The 17,045-nt window shown below is 44.3% G+C and overlaps 1 protein-coding gene and 1 pseudogene across 1 annotated transcript; one reads left to right on the plus strand and one right to left on the minus strand.

Moving 5' to 3' along the window:
- Window positions 1–1,978: 1,978 nt before the first annotated feature.
- LOC143273772 (ubiquitin carboxyl-terminal hydrolase 29-like) lies at window positions 1,979–4,921 on the minus strand (annotated as a pseudogene).
- Window positions 4,922–6,527: 1,606 nt separating this feature from the next.
- LOC143271968 (pre-mRNA cleavage complex 2 protein Pcf11-like) lies at window positions 6,528–11,569 on the plus strand. Its single transcript, XM_076564910.1, is given in 4 exon segments — window positions 6,528–6,867; window positions 6,870–6,915; window positions 6,917–7,137; window positions 7,599–11,569. Coding segments are annotated over 4 exon segments (4,578 nt in total).
- Window positions 11,570–17,045: the final 5,476 nt, after the last annotated feature.

The following is a 17,045-nucleotide window of genomic DNA, read 5'->3' on the forward strand; positions in this document are numbered from 1 at the left end:
GTTTGTGTTAATTTATGAGGCTCTCACACAAAGGACTGTCTGTCTCAGACCCCCTGTCCCTTGAACCCCTCCATTTGCTCATATCAGGATTTAAATATAAGAAGTATATTTGGCACTTCAAATTTTTTTTAAAAGAGTGCCTTAAAAATGTTATTGTGCTAGGCATTGTGGCCCAGACATTTAAATACCAACACTCAGGTATCAAAGCCAGGGAACCTCTACATTTCACAGTAGCATTATGTAAATAGAGAGTCCTAAGCCAGAGAGAGCTACATAGTGAGATTCAAAAACTTGCATTTTTTTGTTCATGGTTTACCCATATATGTGCACATGTGTTAGCTCTAGAGGTCAGAAAACAACTTGCAGGACTGGTGTCATCAACCTTGGTGGCAGGTGTTTGCATCCACTGAGCCCTTAAAGAGCTTTTGAATTTGCAAAATTTACCACTCTATCTATTTCATTTCCCATGCAACCTTGATGCTATGCCCTGCAATTCTGAGAAGGAAGCACAAGACCAGTTGGTGGGCAGTTAGATAATTTCACCAGCAATAGTCATGGACACGTGCAGAAAACAATGGTTTTAATAAATTGACAATAGAATGGTATACATGAATTTAGGGAAAGCAAACAATATCATGAATATCCTCCAGATGACATGAGCAATTCATATATACACTCACAAAATGAAACATTTTATATACTGCATCTCAAAACTTGAAGACCATCAGCATTAGTTCTGAACCCATTATGATGTTGGAAGCTAACTTTGGGACATTTAGTCAGTTCCTTTCTGTGTTGTATTGGTAATGAATGACTTAAAAAAAAACACAAACCAAAACCATTGTGTTAGGGCTGGAGAGAAGGCTCTGTGGATAAGAGCACTGGCTCTGGATCAATTCCCTACACAAATATGCAGGGCACAACTGCCTGTCACTCATTTCAGAAAACCCAACACCTTCACACAGACAGACATGCTAGGGAAACACATTAAATGGCATCGTGGATGTATGGGTTTCTGTCCTAATATGATGTTTGTTTTGTTTACTGAGTTTTCAGTTGACCTAAATGAGTCTTCACTGTGAGTAGAATTTAGGATTCTTCTAGGCAGTGTGTAAAGCCATTAAGCAATGATGAGAAGAGATCCACATTCTTCATTTGCTCTTTTAAAAAATATTCAATTTATTTGTTTGTTTGTTTGTTTTTGAAACAGAGTTTCTCTATGTTGTTTTGGTGCCTGTCCTGAATCTCACTCTAGAGTCCAGGCTAGCCTTGAACTCAGAGATCCGCCTGCCTCTGCCTCCTGAGTGCTGGGATGAAAGACCTGTGGCACCACCACCCAGCTTCTTTTGTTCTTTAGATCTTGCAAGTGATTAGCACTCTGATGCCTTCTTCAGCAGCCACTCCAATATCACCTTATGCATTTTAAAAAAATATCCAATGTGAAGCTAATTCTCCTGAGTCAAGGCCTCTGGGATCTCAAACACTTGGACATCCCTGACAGGAGCCATGCTTGCTTTGGAAAATCATACACATAGCTTAAATAATGAACTGAATCTTGGGAACTCCTAAAATAGCTAACAACACTGATAAGACTATAATTCTGAGGATCATCTTTCAATGCCACATTTTTTGACTCGTCAGCATCTACTGTGTTGTTGCTTCCTGGAACATTGTTATTTCTAGGATTCCCTGATGTACTGAGGATATTTTCATCATCTTTCTGATCTCTCAATTCTGAAGACTTTTTCAGATCCTCCTCTGTTTCCTCCTGAGTACCCTTAACACATTACGGTGATGCCTGAGAAAGGTATTCCTTGTGGAATCTATTCCAATGATTAGGGAGCAGCTGTTTAGCCTTTTAGTGAGAATTTCCAGATTTGTTTCTTCATCAAGGTGACAATAACAATTGACAATCTTAGTGGTAGTGTGATGATCTCACATCCCATCTGCATTAATTTTCTCATAGTTCTTCACATTCCTAGATGATTTTTGACTGGCTGAGAGGCAGATTCCCTCCAGAGACATTTGGGACGTCACAGTCATCAAGAGGGACCTAATCAGTCAAGGGAAATGGTGGTTTCCTGTTTTCATTATAGTGGGAAGATACATTTAGATACTTAGAAATCTCAACTGGCTGCCGACTGATCAAGAATCCATTAGCAATCAAGTGGTAGCGTTTCAGGTGAACAATGAGGACACTGGGGAGCCTCTTCAAAGTGTACCCGAGAAATGAATTCTTGTTCTTGTACTTCTCATGATTAAAACAATTTTATTTCTGGTGTAAAGAGATCAAGAGACTTTTGAATAGATAGAGGCTCTTCTCTTGTTCATTGGTACAGGTCAACAGAGAGGTAATTATTCACTTCAGTTTTGAGAGTAGCCTCACCACAGGGTTCACAAACAATAGAGCTCTGCAGCTCTAATTCAAAATTAGCACTGATATGACAAACAAACCTTTTGGTGGTGGCAGTCCCAGCATACGGTGAGGGAGATGACCTCTTGGCTTCATTATCTCTCTCAATAATCTACATGGTATTTAGTTTTTCCATTTTCACTTTCAACTGGTCTAAACACTGACTTAGAAATTCATGGGCATCATTCTGTTCATCACCCAAGAATGTGTCTGCAACTGTGATAATGGATTTCTTCATATCCATGAGTAACATTCCTTTGACCTCTATATCCTGGATGTCTTTCAAGACAAGCAGTTGGCTTACAGGCTTGATAAGATCATCATTTGAAACTTTTTCCCATGGGATACTTTGTGTGAGCAAGTCCTTTGCAAAGGTTGGAATCCCAAAGACAGGCTGTAAAATGGAATTCATGTACCTGGTATTTCCCAAATTGGATAAGCCTTCACATTTCAATTCCTTTACATAAATGTCTTGAGAAGGCTGGACTTCATTGTATGTGTATGTGTGGGTCTCCTGGCTAAACTTTGATCAACTTTCATCAGATCATGTTAGTGTTGGAACAATAGTGTCATCCAGTTTAGGCTTCAAGCACATGTTGGGATAGAATGAGGGTTCAAGTTTCCCAATGTCAGCCTTTTCCTAATCTCTTAAAGCCATTGGTTTCTCTCCTTCACCCTTTTTATTCCTGGAGTTAGAGGTATTGGATTTCTTTTCTGATTCAGGATTATTTTTCTTTAAGATGTCCTCATTCATTTCTACACTGGAGGTGGATTTTCTCTGTGGTGATATTGTGTTCCCCAAAATATTGTGCAACCTAATAAACTTATCTGGGGTCAGAGGACAGAACAGCCATAGATAGACATAGAGAGGAGAAAATGGTGGCACACATGCCTTTAATCCTATCACTTGGGAGACAGAGATTCATCTGGATCTCTCTGAGTTTAAAGCCACATTCGAAACAGCCAGGCCTGGTGACTCATGCCTTTAATCCCACAAAGTGAGCCTTTAATCCCAGGAAGGTATATAAGGTGTGAAAACCAGGAAGTGGAGCTGGTTAAGCTTTTAGCAGCAGTTCAGGTGAGATTCATTCTGGATGAGGACTCAAGGCTTCCAGTCTGAGGAAACACGATCATCTGAGGAACTGGCAAGGTTAGGAAGCTGAGGCTTGTTCTATTTCTCTGATCTTCCAGCATTCACCCCAATATCTGGCTCTGGGTTTGTTTATATTAAGACCTTTTACGATTCATGCTACATTTATCTTCCTGTTTTTGCTCTGTGTTTCTCCACTCTCTTTCTCAACATGACTACTGCTGGAGTTTGGCCCTAAAACTGGCATCTTCATGGGGAATGGAGCTCCACTTTCTTGTATAGTATTCAAGGATCCACAAACTGACTCCTGGTGCTTTCTGCAAAATGGATCACCGCTTTCACGTGTTCAGAGACTTAATCACACAAAATGCATTCAGTCAAATTGCAAAAGATCTGTCATCATTAACTATTCCAACACTATCTAAAAGCCCAAAGCCCAAGCTGACAAGATGACTCAGCAGGTGAAGCTACTTGTGACCAAGCCTGTGGACCTGATTTCCATTCCTGGGAACCATTTGATGGAGGGAGAGAAATAACTGTTGTAAGTGGTCCTCTGATGACAATACCCAATATGTTACACACACACACACACACACACACACACACACACACACACACTCACACACGAAGTAAATGTAATAATAATGAGTCCAAAGTCCATTCAGACACTGAAACTCTTGGCACTCCTTACATTGGCAGCTCCTGGTAAACATATTTCTACCAGGTGGTGCAAGCCTTTAATCCCAGCACTCAGCACTGAGGCAGAGGCATGCAGGTCTCTGAATTCCAGGCCAACCTGTCTACATAGTGAGTTCCAGGATAGCCAGGGCTACTCAGCAAAACCCTTTCTACAAAAAAAGAATACCATATACGTGACATTTTTCTGACATATAACCTCACCACAAAATATACATTCCAAATTCTAAAATGGAAAAGGAATGAATAGTAAGGAATTATCAGAAAAAAGAAACACTGAAATCTACCAGGGCAGATGCATAATCATGTAGACAAAACAACTATACAAATAAATTAAAATTAAAAAAATAAAACTAAAAATCATTTCTAAAATCAAATGAAAACAAAAATATATCTGGACCTAGGGTTCAGGCCTGTAATTTCAACTACTTGTGAAGCTGAGGCAGGAAGGTCCACAATTCCAAACCAAGTGGGCAAAGGCAGAGGAAGGCTCAAAAAGAGGGGGAGGGGCAAGGAAGCTTCTTTTGCAGTGTTATTGATGACTGCAGACCCACAAGTGAAAATAAGAAACACAGAAACTTCTAAGGCAATCTCTCTCTCACCCCTCTGACCATAAAAAGAAAATAGACCAGAGAGGATGGCAGAATTTCTAGTGAGACTCTGGGTGCCTTTCTTCCTACCTGATCCCTGTGCATCTTGGTCTCATACTATGTGTGCAGCATGATCACGTGATCTATGTGCAGGTGGGGCAGAGCTACTTAAAACCATATGTGCTTGTGCGTGGGTTGGGGACGGGGGGGGGGGGGGAGGGGGGAGGGGGGTCACCTATAACAAGCCAGGTCCATCTCATCCCTTCCCTTTCTTCCTGCACAATCATTTCCCACAGGCCTAAGCACCCACTTCGGTCTTCTTCCCGTGGTAAACTCCTCTCTCTCTCTCTCTCTCTCTCTCTCTCTCTCTCTCTCTCTCTCTCTGTCTGTCTCAATGTTTCTCTGTGTAGCTTTGCCACTTTCCTGGAACACACTTTGTAGCCCAGGCAGGCCTCAAACTCATTTTTTAATAAAAGGGGGACCTGCAGTGCCCTGGTGCCCGTTTTTGGTAACTGTTGCCTTGCTTGCAGACCTTGACCTTGATATCCTCCCAATGCTAATTCCCAGCCCAATTCCACCTCCTGAATGCTTAAGTGAAGTTCCTTGTCTGTGTATCCTGAATAATGGGTGTTAACAGCTTAGATGCAAGATTGTAAAACATCAGTAGCGAACTTCCGCCCTCCGGGATCCTCCCATTGTGCTGTAAGCCTGTATATAAACTCCTATCCCCTTCAAGAAATGACATTCCATATTTAAAATTAAAATATGTATATATAATTGAATGCATACTGGGAACGTAATCTATGAATACCACAAATGTGATTAGTAGCATGAGTGTAAGTAATGAATATCATGAGTGATGAGTGTAATTTAAAAAATAAAAAAAAAGATTGGCAGAGAACAGCAGGAGAGGTGACTCAAGGCTTTAATCCCAGTACTTGGGAGCCAAAGCCAGGAGGATCTCTGTGAGTTTGCAGGCAGCCTGGTCTACAAGGTGAGGTCCAGAAGAGGCAGCAAAACTACACAAGGAAACCCTGTCTTGAAAAAATAAAAACAAACAAAGAAAGAAAGGAAGATTGGCAGATCAGGCAAGCAGACATCTGAGAAGGAACACACATGTTGCTGCTTTGAGCTTGGGGATTAAAATTCATCAAACCCTTGTATGGAGGGATAGAATGGCAGTGATCTCCAAAGCTCAACCTCACTTTGTAGGCCAGGCAGGCCTCAAACTCAGAGGCCTCCTGGAGTGCTGGGATTAAAGGCTTGTGCCACCACCACCAGGCTACTAAACTCTTACTGAGGACAGCAGGCAGTCTAAGATGGTGGCCCTTTCCTTCAGATGGAGCCTGTAAGGTCAAGTCTAAAATGATGGACCTTTCCCTAGGTTGGAGCCTGTAAAGTTAAGTCTAGACCTTCCCAGTAAGAGGGCACCTTCTGGAAACCCAACTTTTGAACACTCTGGAACCCCATTGAAACAGTTACCTGGGCCTTTTTGTGTCTGTAGGGAAAGGAGCCTCAGTGGCTTCTGGAAGCGGCCAGAGTTTCCCGGTGAAACTGTGGGGTTTCTTCCGCGAGGTTCCCCTGGATTGTTCCCCATCCTTCCTCCTTGATCATCCTCTGCTGAAGTCACAGCCCCTATAGACCTGGGGAGCGTGGCCTAGGTGTTAGAAGGGAGGCATGGTGTGGAGCAGCTTCAGCTTTGGCAGCACTGACTGCAGAGAGAGGCGGCCCAGGTGCCATGTCAGAGCAGACTCTGGCTGAGGCCAGGTCTCTGGGGACAAGGGAGGACACATGTCTGGATTATCAGTCCTTGTTGGAAGACCTGACCTTCAATGGCGAACCACACATCAATATGCTGACCATAGTAACCTAGGAGAACCTGCCCTTTGCCAGGAAGATCCTCTCTCATTGAGGCCCCAAAAGCCAAGGTTCCTCCTGAGAGAAGCTTCCTCTTATGTACCTTATGGATTCTATCGTGGAAAACATTGAAAGAGTGTATCTGACTGCCTTTACTAACAATCTAGTTGCAACATTGATTTGTGTGTTTGAAAAGGTGGATGAAAATACTAGAAAAAGTTTATTAAATTACGTTCCACATGGGATGAAATATTCCCTTTGAAGAAACTGTGTCTTGGATGTCAGAGTCCATTCATTAGATACTTCTTAGCCTATTAAACCTCTACCCCTTAATGGGAAGACGTGTAGCAGCCACATAAAGCCCACATTTTTAAATAAACCACCTGAGGAGCCTTCAGCACCTGGCACAGTGGTCAGCTGACCCAGTATCTCTACTCCTCTGATTGTACCTGACATACAAAAGAATCTTCCTGAAAAACAACTCATAAGACAACAGTTGTGGTGATGTTTTATTGGTGCTGAAATGTGATATTGTATGTGTATGTTGATCAATAAAGTTTGCCTGGAGATCAGAGGTCACAAAGAAAGCCATAAACAGCAGTCAGGTGTTGGTAGCACACACCCTTAATCCCTTAATCCCATCATGGGACAGGAGTGGTCTCTGTGACACACCCTGTATTTCTAGTAGCAACCATAGAGACCTGGAGGTCTGTATAGATAGGCAGTGAAGAGGAAGTGATGTGGCTGGGCTTAGAGCCAATGAGAAGGCAGAACAGGAAGCCTATAAAAGCAGAGGTTAGACAGGAAGAAGCTCTCTCTGTGAAAGCTACAGCGGGCTGGTAAGGTAAGGCCCCTGGTGGCTTTTTGTTATTTCTCTCATCTCTTCGGCTATTACCCCTGTATTTGGCTCTGTGTTTCTTATTTAATAAGACTCTTTAGAAATTCGTCTACAAACAATTACTTGCAGAACAAAAGCAGTTGTCAAAACTTTAGCAAAAAAAGCTGGAGCTTGAGTTAGAAGAAGCTAAGGCACAACTGGCAGTATCTCTTAGCATTCAGCAGGAGACAGCCAACTTGGGTGCTGGATCAGCACCATCTAAATTACGTCGTGTTCCACAGATTCCCACCATGGCCATTAAACCTCCCCATCAGGTTCCTGGAAAACCTGAGGAAAGCAGACCAGGTCCATCCTTACAAATTCGAGAATTGAAAGGAACTACATGGGATCCCCGTCTTAACAGGAGGAGCCAACATTTTTCCCATGGCAAAGAGCAGAGTCATAGGAAGGAATTTGTAATGAACACATTCAACAAGTCTGATGTTAAAACAGGTCAAACTGTCCCCTCTGATAAACTCAATTTTCCCAAGCAAGAGACAAGTGAATCAAGTGAAAGAATAACCAAGCAAGAACTTGAGCAGTTAGATTCTAAATCTGAATCTAAATCACCTTTGAAAAACAAATTATCCCACCCCAAAGACTTGAAAAGTCAAGAATCAGAATGGATGAGGTTGTGTGATATGAACAAGAGAGATCCAATTATAAAAATGTATCTTCAGGATAGAGCTGAGGGCAAAGATGAAGATGTCAAAGAAAAGAGAAGTACTGCAGAGAAAAAGGATAAAGATGAGCACATGAAATCATCTGAACACAGGCTGATTGGAGGTAGAAGTCAAATCATAAATGGCATTGTGCAAAAACAGGACATGGTTACAGAAGAATTGGAAAACCAGGGGACAAAACCAGGGAGATCAAACACTCGAAAGAGATCAAGATCGAGGTCACCTAAGTCTTGTTCACCAACTATAAATTCCCCAAAGGGAAGAGATAAACGGTCACCCAAAGAAAGGCAAAAAAGTATGTTTCCAACTTTGGCCCCCACAGCTGTAAAGATGCATCAGTCAGGACTTACACAGTCACATAGGGAAGAAAGAAATGTTAAGAAAAGTACTAAGCAGGATGTTCGAGATCCCAGACTGCTGAAAATGATGCATGAAGGTCGGCCTCAAGAAACTGCAAGTAAACATTCTATGAGGTCAGATGCTGAGCCAAAAGAGAATATAGAGGATTGGCAAAGCTCTAAGTCTGCAGAAAGATGGAAATCTGGTTGGGAAGAAAGTCAAAGCTTCCAACAGTGTGATGACCAGAGTAAAGCACCTCATCTAAGGCATAAGGAGAGCTGGTCAAGCACTAAAGGAATCTTGTCACCTGGAAGCCCAGAGCAGCCCCATGGAGCAAGGGTAGATGCCAATCTTGAGATTCCTAAAGACTTAACTCTTGCAAGCCATAGAGAATACCCTCAAAAGTCGAGTGAACGTTTAGCTTCTGGTGAAATTACACAGGATGAGTTCCTTGGTGTTGTGCATCAATTTTGACAGCTTTTTGAGGATCAAGAAGTTGGAGGAGAGGAGCAGACATCTCAATTCATTGATGGATTTCCACTTAAGCGACCTAGATATGAAGATTCAGATAAAGCGTTTGTAGATGGCCCAGCATCAAGATTTGTTGGCCTCCAAACAAATGAGCGGCTTCCAGCTTTAGCTGCAGACCGACCATTATTTGATGGGCCTGGTAAGCCATCTGTGAAGAGAGATGGCCCAGCCAAGATAATTTGTGATGGACCTAATAAATTAAGCCCTAGAATGAATGGACCTCCTACAGCAGGTTCTTTTCGGTTTGATGGGTCACCAGGACCAATGGGAGGAGGAGGCATTATGCCATTCCAAGGACCAAAAGGTCAGTTTGGAGGTGGGGGCCCTTTGAGATTTCAAGTTCCTCCAGGACCAGTAGGAACACCTCTGTGGTGTGGAGGGACAATTGGTCAAGGAGGACAAGGAGGACATGGTCGACGAGGACAAGGACGAGGACGAGGAGGAGGCAGTATTCTATTTGAAGGTTCAACTCGTGTGACTTTTCAGGGATCTACAGGTGTTAGGAGATTTGAAGGACCAGGGAGTAAGCCTGGGGGTGGTCTGAGGTCTGAGTGCCCTCATGGACAGAGCGTGGGTAGTCTCAGATTTGAGGGGGATCATGGTCCATCAGGGGCAGCAATTAGGTTTGATGGGCCTCATGGTGAGCCAGGTGGTGCTATCAGATTTGAGGGCCCTTTGCTACAGCAAGCTGCTGGAATGAGGTTTCAGGGTCCCCAGGGTCAGTCCGTAGCTGGTCTGAGATTGGAAGGATATAATCAACTAGGTGGGAACCTTATTTCTGAGGGACCACATGGCCAACCAGGTGTTGGGATCAGGTTTGAAGGACCTTTAGTACAAAAGGGAGGTGGAATGAGGTTTGAGGGTCCTGAACCAGGAGGTGGCCGGAGAATTGAATCACCTCTGGGTCAAGGTGGTCCCCGATTTGAAGGTTGTCACTCTCTAAGGTTTGATGGACAGCCAGGTCAGCCGTCACTTTTGCCAAGATTGGATGGAACACACAGCCAGCCAGGTCCTAGATTGGAAAGAACTGTTCAGCCAGGTCCACAGAGATTTGCTGGGCCACCTGGACAGCAGGTTCAACTGAGATTTGGTAGGGTACCTCAAAGATTTCATGGGCCACAACAGGATCAAGCATCAAGATCTGATATTCCTCTCAGTCTGCAAGGTCCCCAATATGACATTCATCCTTCACAAAGGCTTGAATCTTTCAATCAGACTGGCCCATATAATGACCCACCTGGCAATGCTTTGAATGTTCCATCTGAAGGACTACAATTCCAAAGACATGAACAGATACTTGATGCACCTCAAGGACCAAATTGTAATGGACCTCATGGCCCTGGAAACCAGAATTTCCCAAGTGCCCTTACCAGAGCTTCAGGACACTCTTTTGATGAAAAGAATCTTCAGAGTTCTCAGTTGGGAAACTTGGGCAATTTACCTAGTCCGATGTCAGGAGGAGATATTCAGCCATCTCAAAAGGTTGTGACTGGTGTTGCTCAGCCAGTAGCATTTGGCCAAGGACAACAGTTTTTACCAGTTCATCCACAGAATGCTGGAGCTTTCATTCAAAATCCTTCAGGAGGTCTTCCTGAAGCATATCCTGATCATCATCTCAGTGAGGTGGATGTAAATGAATTGTTTTCAAAACTGGTAGAAGCAGGAATTCTCAAATTGTCACAGCCTGATTCAACTACAACCCAGGAAAAGGAGGCTGATGCTCAGCGTCCCCCTGAAGAGGGGAAGGATCAGAATGAAGATCAAGATGTTCCAGATCTCACTCATTTTACAACTGAAGAATTGAAACAACGTTATGACAGTGTCATAAACCGGCTGTACACTGGGATTCCGTTTTCTTCTTGTGGAATGAGGTTTCCGACATCCCAGAGAGATGTTTATGCAGATCACTTGGACTGGCGTTATCGGCAAAATAGAAGTGAGAAAGATGTTAGCAGAAAGGTCACTCATAGACGTTGGTACTGCAGTTTAACAGCCTGGATAGAATTTGAAGAAATAGCTGATCTGGAAGAAGGTGCAGAACGCCGTTGTTTCGAAAAGGTTCATAAAGAGGTTGTCCTCAAATCTCAGGAGGCTGCTAAAGAAAAGGAGATCCACAGTGTCCCTGCTGGACCAGCTGGAGCACTTGAGAGTTGTGAAATCTGTCAAGAACAATTTGAACAGTACTGGGATGGAGAGGAGGAAGAATGGCACTTAAAAAATGCCATTGGAGTAGACGGAAAGATTTGCCATCCATCGTGTTATGCAGGTGACCAAAATACATCTTCTTTTGCTTGTACACCATCTGCCATCAAGATTCCATTTGAAAACCCTTGGAACATTATGTTGAACACTGTCAAAAACGATTTGCAAGAACCCTGTGAAAGTCCCCAAGTTAAGGAAGAGCAAACAGATGCCCCACCAGCCTGTGCAGAAGAAAGTGTAGCAACCCCCACTGACATAAAAACAGAAGAGGACACAGTTGAGTCAGTTTAGATAAAATGAGAAAGTTAGGGTTTTGTTTTTGTAAGAAAAGCTGCTTTTGTACTCCAAAATTCCTCCATCCCACCCCTCTGAAGAAGCTGTGACACTACATTCTCACATAAGTGTTTGGTTCAAGACTCATCTGTGTTGTGTGCTCACACACATCACACTGCAGACGCTGAGGCAGTGTTCATCCTGAGCACAGGCCACTGTCCCTGTCCAGACCAGGCTCTTGGGTCCACCAAGGCCTCTGGTGGCCAGACACCTCCAGGATTGGCATGACAATTCTGCCCTTACTGCCTCAGCACTGTGTTGTCCCTGAACAGTGGGGACTGTGTGGGGATACTTCCTGCTAGACACAGCCATGCTTCTGCCCCTTGGCCAGGACTGTGTCTGCTGACACTGATGTTGCTTTGGTATCTGGAGGGTAGAATCTGGGGCACATCTACAATGTACAGAATAGCCCACAACAGCAGATTCTCCTCTGCAAATGACCATGGCCAAGAAGCCTTGACCTGGACAAAATGGGATCAAATAACCATCAGATTTCCCTTGGTCTCTGGGGGAGTTCATTGCATGATCCAAAGCATATTTTAAATTATTTAATAAAAAAAACAGTAACAGGAGAGAATATATTTTGTTGATCATGGAACCTAGGATGCAGAAAGCAGCATCCAGAACTGAGTATCCACTGTGGACTTAGCAGTCCCAGAATAAGCAGCAGCTTCAGAAGCTCCCACTAGGAGCATCAACAGCTGGAGTATCCGCTGAGCCAGCATCAGCACTGGTGAGACATGCAGGCCATCATTACATCACAGGTAGCAGATACCCCAGAGAGGCAGCTTGAGCAGCAAGGGTCTGTCCATCTCTGCTGTGAAGAAGCCACAGCGGGGAGGGCACAGTCAGTCAGAGTGTTTGTGGGAGCTAGACTGACATTTGCAACCTTGAGGAGCCACATAGAGATGCCATGGGAGAGCTGAAAGGCAGGCAGTGGTGCTGGCTTGGAGACTGCAGCCAGAGGCTTTGAACCCCAGCACCAGAATAGGTCTGTCAGCAGGCAGCGGAGGGTGATCCTGCAGGGCACCAAGATGCCAGGGTGTGCACCCTAGGTGGACCAGGAAGCAGGTACCTTCCATTCTGAGTGTGTATGCATTCAGGGAACACCAAGGTCCTTGTGGAGATGAGGCAGCATCCCCAAGGATGGAAGCCATGGTGGAAGCAGTGCTGTAGATCCAAGGGAGACTGCTGCTGGAGGGCCCAGGTATGGAGAGGGCAGCAAAGCTTTTGTGCACAGGGTCTGATTCCCTAGCAGCAGACCTTGAACTGCTAAATGAGGCAGAGCCTTACTCCACCATGAATGTCAAGCTACCATAATGCAGTCCACAGAGGATGCAAGGCAGGACCATCATGCTGAATGGAAGGCTCATAGGGACAGTGAGGCACCTTGAACCCATGCAGCATGGGAGATTGAAGGTCCTCAGGCCCCAGGGCTGGGATTGTAAAATTGAATGGGTTGGAGTCAGCAGCCAAAGCCACGTAGCCTCTGTTTGCTGGCGGTGAACAAATAAATGGCTTCCTTAAGACACAGCTTCCTGGTTCATGCTAGCTGCACAGAGAGCTCTTTGGAAGAGGTCTGCAGCTACTCAGCTATGGTGACACAATCTTTGTCCCAGGACAAAGTTCTTAGGGCCAGGCTAGCAGGCCATGAAGTGCCTCTGAAGCTCAGAGCAAAAGTTTTAGAGACTCTTGTGTGAACTGGGTTGTTGCATTCAAGGGGTCTGCAACAAATTTTTGGTTGTGGGTCTCTTTATATTTAGAACATTTTGCTTCAGATTCATTATGACTTGGACAGCTCTACAGAGATTTCAGGGCATATGAGGAGCCAGGCCCAGATCTTGAGATTTCAGTGGATCTTTAAGGCTAGTATCAGAACTGACTGTTTGAACTGTTCAGGCTTAAGAAATGGGATGGACAAGAGTGGTTCATTGCAATGGGACAATTTTGATTTCAGACACACACGTGTGCGCACACACACACACACACACACACACACACACACAATTAAATGTGATGAATTACAAACTGTTTTGTGTAGAAATGTAACTGTTTGTGTAAAAATGAAACTGTTTTTTGTAGGAATAGAGAAGTTTGTTTTTTTCTGCCCAGGCTCAAGATGAAGCTTCAAAAAATATAAAGTTAAGGGGATTTGTTATATTCTTCAGTCTCTTTAATTTAATAAAATATGTAAAAATATGCGATTTTCACTTTTGAACTCTAAATTATAAATAAAAGTATTTTGCTATACTAAAATTGTTGAGTTCATGTCCTCATCTTTGTGCGACTCCAATATTCCTCTATCCCACCCCTCTGAAGAAGGTGTGACACTCCATTTTCACATAAGACAAGACTCATCTGTGTTGTGAGCTCACACACATCTCCCTGCAGAGGCTGAGGCAGTGTTCATCCTGAGCACAGGCAACTATCCCTGTCCACACAGGGCAGACCAAGCTCTTGGCCCTGGACTGTGTCTGCTGACACTGATGTTGCTTCTGGTATCTGGAGGGTAGAATCTGGGGCACATCTACAATGTACAGAATAGCTCACAACAGCAGATTCTCCTCTGCAAATGGCCATGGCCCAGGCTGAGAAGCCTTGACCTGGACAAAACAGAATCAAATAACCATCAGATTTCTTTTGGTCTCTGGAGAATTATTTGCGAGATCTAAAGCATATTTTAAATTATTTAAGTAACTACAACAACAACAACATCAAAACAGTAACAGTATAGAGTATATTTTCCTGGTTAAGGAACCTAGGATGCAGAAAGCAGCATCCAGAACTCAGCAGCCACTGCAAACTTAGCAGTCCCAGTATGATCAGCAGCTTTCAAAGCTCCCACTGGGAACAGCAACAGCTGGAGCATCAGAACTGGTGAGACATGCAGGGCATCATTATGTCACAGGTAGCAGATACCCCAGAGAGCCAGCAGAGCACCAAGGGTCTGTACATTTTCTGCTTTGAAGAAGCCAGAGTGAAGAGAGCACAATCAGACAGAGTGTGTGGGGGAGCTATTCTGACATTTGCAACCCTGAGGAGCCACATAGAGATGCCATGGGAGAGCTGAAAGGCAGGCAGTGGTGCTGGCTTAGAAATTGCAGCCAGAGGCTTTGAACCCCAGCACCAGTATAGGTCTGTCAGCAGGCAGTGGAGGGTGATCCTGCAGGGCACCAAGATGCCAGGGTGTGCACCCTAGGTGGACCAGGAAGCAGGTACCTTCCATTCTGAGTGTGTATGCATTCAGGGAACACCAAGGTCCTTGTGGAGATGAGGCAGCATCCCCAAGGATGGAAGCCATGGTGGAAGCAGTGCTGTAGATCCAAGGGAGACTGCTGCTGGAGGGCCCAGGTATGGAGAGGGCAGCAAAGCTTTTGTGCACAGGGTCTGATTCCCTAGCAGCAGACCTTGAACTGCTAAATGAGGCAGAGCCTTACTCCACCATGAATGTCAAGCTACCATAATGCAGTCCACAGAGGATGCAAGGCAGGACCATCATGCTGAATGGAAGGCTCATAGGGACAGTGAGGCACCTTGAACCCATGCAGCATGGGAAATTGAAGGTCCTCAGGCCCCAGGGCTGGGATTGTAAAATTGAATGGGTTGGAGTCAGCAGCCAAAGCCACGTAGCCTCTGTTTGCTGGCGGTGAACAAATAAATGGCTTCCTTAAGACACAGCTTCCTGGTTCATGCTAGCTGCACAGAGAGCTCTTTGGAAGAGGTCTGCAGCTACTCAGCTATGGTGACACAATCTTTGTCCCAGGACAAAGTTCTTAGGGCCAGGCTAGCAGGCCATGAAGTGCCTCTGAAGCTCAGAGCAAAAGTTTTAGAGACTCTTGTGTGAACTGGGTTGTTGCATTCAAGGGGTCTGCAACAAATTTTTGGTTTTGGGTCTCTTTATATTTAGAACATTTTGCTTCAGATTCATTATGACTTGGACAGCTCTACAGAGATTTCAGGGCATATGAGGAGCCAGGCCCAGATCTTGAGATTTCAGTGGATCTTTAAGGCTAGTATCAGAACTGACTGTTTGAACTGTTCAGGCTTAAGAAATGGGATGGACAAGAGTGGTTCATTGCAATGGGACAATTTTGATTTCAGACACACACACACACACACACACACACACACACACACACAATTAAATGTGATGAATTACAAACTGTTTTGTGTAGAAATGTAACTGTTTGTGTAAAAATGAAACTGTTTTTTGTAGGAATAGAGAAGTTTGTTTTTTTCTGCCCAGGCTCAAGATGAAGCTTCAAAAAATATAAAGTTAAGGGGATTTGTTATATTCTTCAGTCTCTTTAATTTAATAAAATATGTAAAAATATGCGATTTTCACTTTTGAACTCTAAATTATAAATAAAAGTATTTTGCTATACTAAAATTGTTGAGTTCATGTCCTCATCTTTGTGCGACTCCAATATTCCTCTATCCCACCCCTCTGAAGAAGGTGTGACACTCCATTTTCACATAAGACAAGACTCATCTGTGTTGTGAGCTCACACACATCTCCCTGCAGAGGCTGAGGCAGTGTTCATCCTGAGCACAGGCAACTATCCCTGTCCACACAGGGCAGACCAAGCTCTTGGCCCTGGACTGTGTCTGCTGACACTGATGTTGCTTCTGGTATCTGGAGGGTAGAATCTGGGGCACATCTACAATGTACAGAATAGCTCACAACAGCAGATTCTCCTCTGCAAATGGCCATGGCCCAGGCTGAGAAGCCTTGACCTGGACAAAACAGAATCAAATAACCATCAGATTTCTTTTGGTCTCTGGAGAATTATTTGCGAGATCTAAAGCATATTTTAAATTATTTAAGTAACTACAACAACAACAACATCAAAACAGTAACAGTATAGAGTATATTTTCCTGGTTAAGGAACCTAGGATGCAGAAAGCAGCATCCAGAACTCAGCAGCCACTGCAAACTTAGCAGTCCCAGTATGATCAGCAGCTTTCAAAGCTCCCACTGGGAACAGCAACAGCTGGAGCATCAGAACTGGTGAGACATGCAGGGCATCATTATGTCACAGGTAGCAGATACCCCAGAGAGCCAGCAGAGCACCAAGGGTCTGTACATTTTCTGCTTTGAAGAAGCCAGAGTGAAGAGAGCACAATCAGACAGAGTGTGTGGGGGAGCTATTCTGACATTTGCAACCCTGAGGAGCCACATAGAGATGCCATGGGAGAGCTGAAAGGCAGGCAGTGGTGCTGGCTTAGAAATTGCAGCCAGAGGCTTTGAACCCCAGCACCAGTATAGGTCTGTCAGCAGGCAGTGGAGGGTGATCCTGCAGGGCACCAAGATGCCAGGGTGTGCACCCTAGGTGGACCAGGAAGCAGGTACCTTCCATTCTGAGTGTGTATGCATTCAGGGAACACCAAGGTCCTTGTGGAGATGAGGCAGCATCCCCAAGGATGGAAGCCA

Source organism: Peromyscus maniculatus, chromosome 1 (assembly GCF_049852395.1).
Source record: "Peromyscus maniculatus bairdii isolate BWxNUB_F1_BW_parent chromosome 1, HU_Pman_BW_mat_3.1, whole genome shotgun sequence".
Lineage (NCBI taxonomy): Eukaryota > Metazoa > Chordata > Mammalia > Rodentia > Cricetidae > Peromyscus > Peromyscus maniculatus.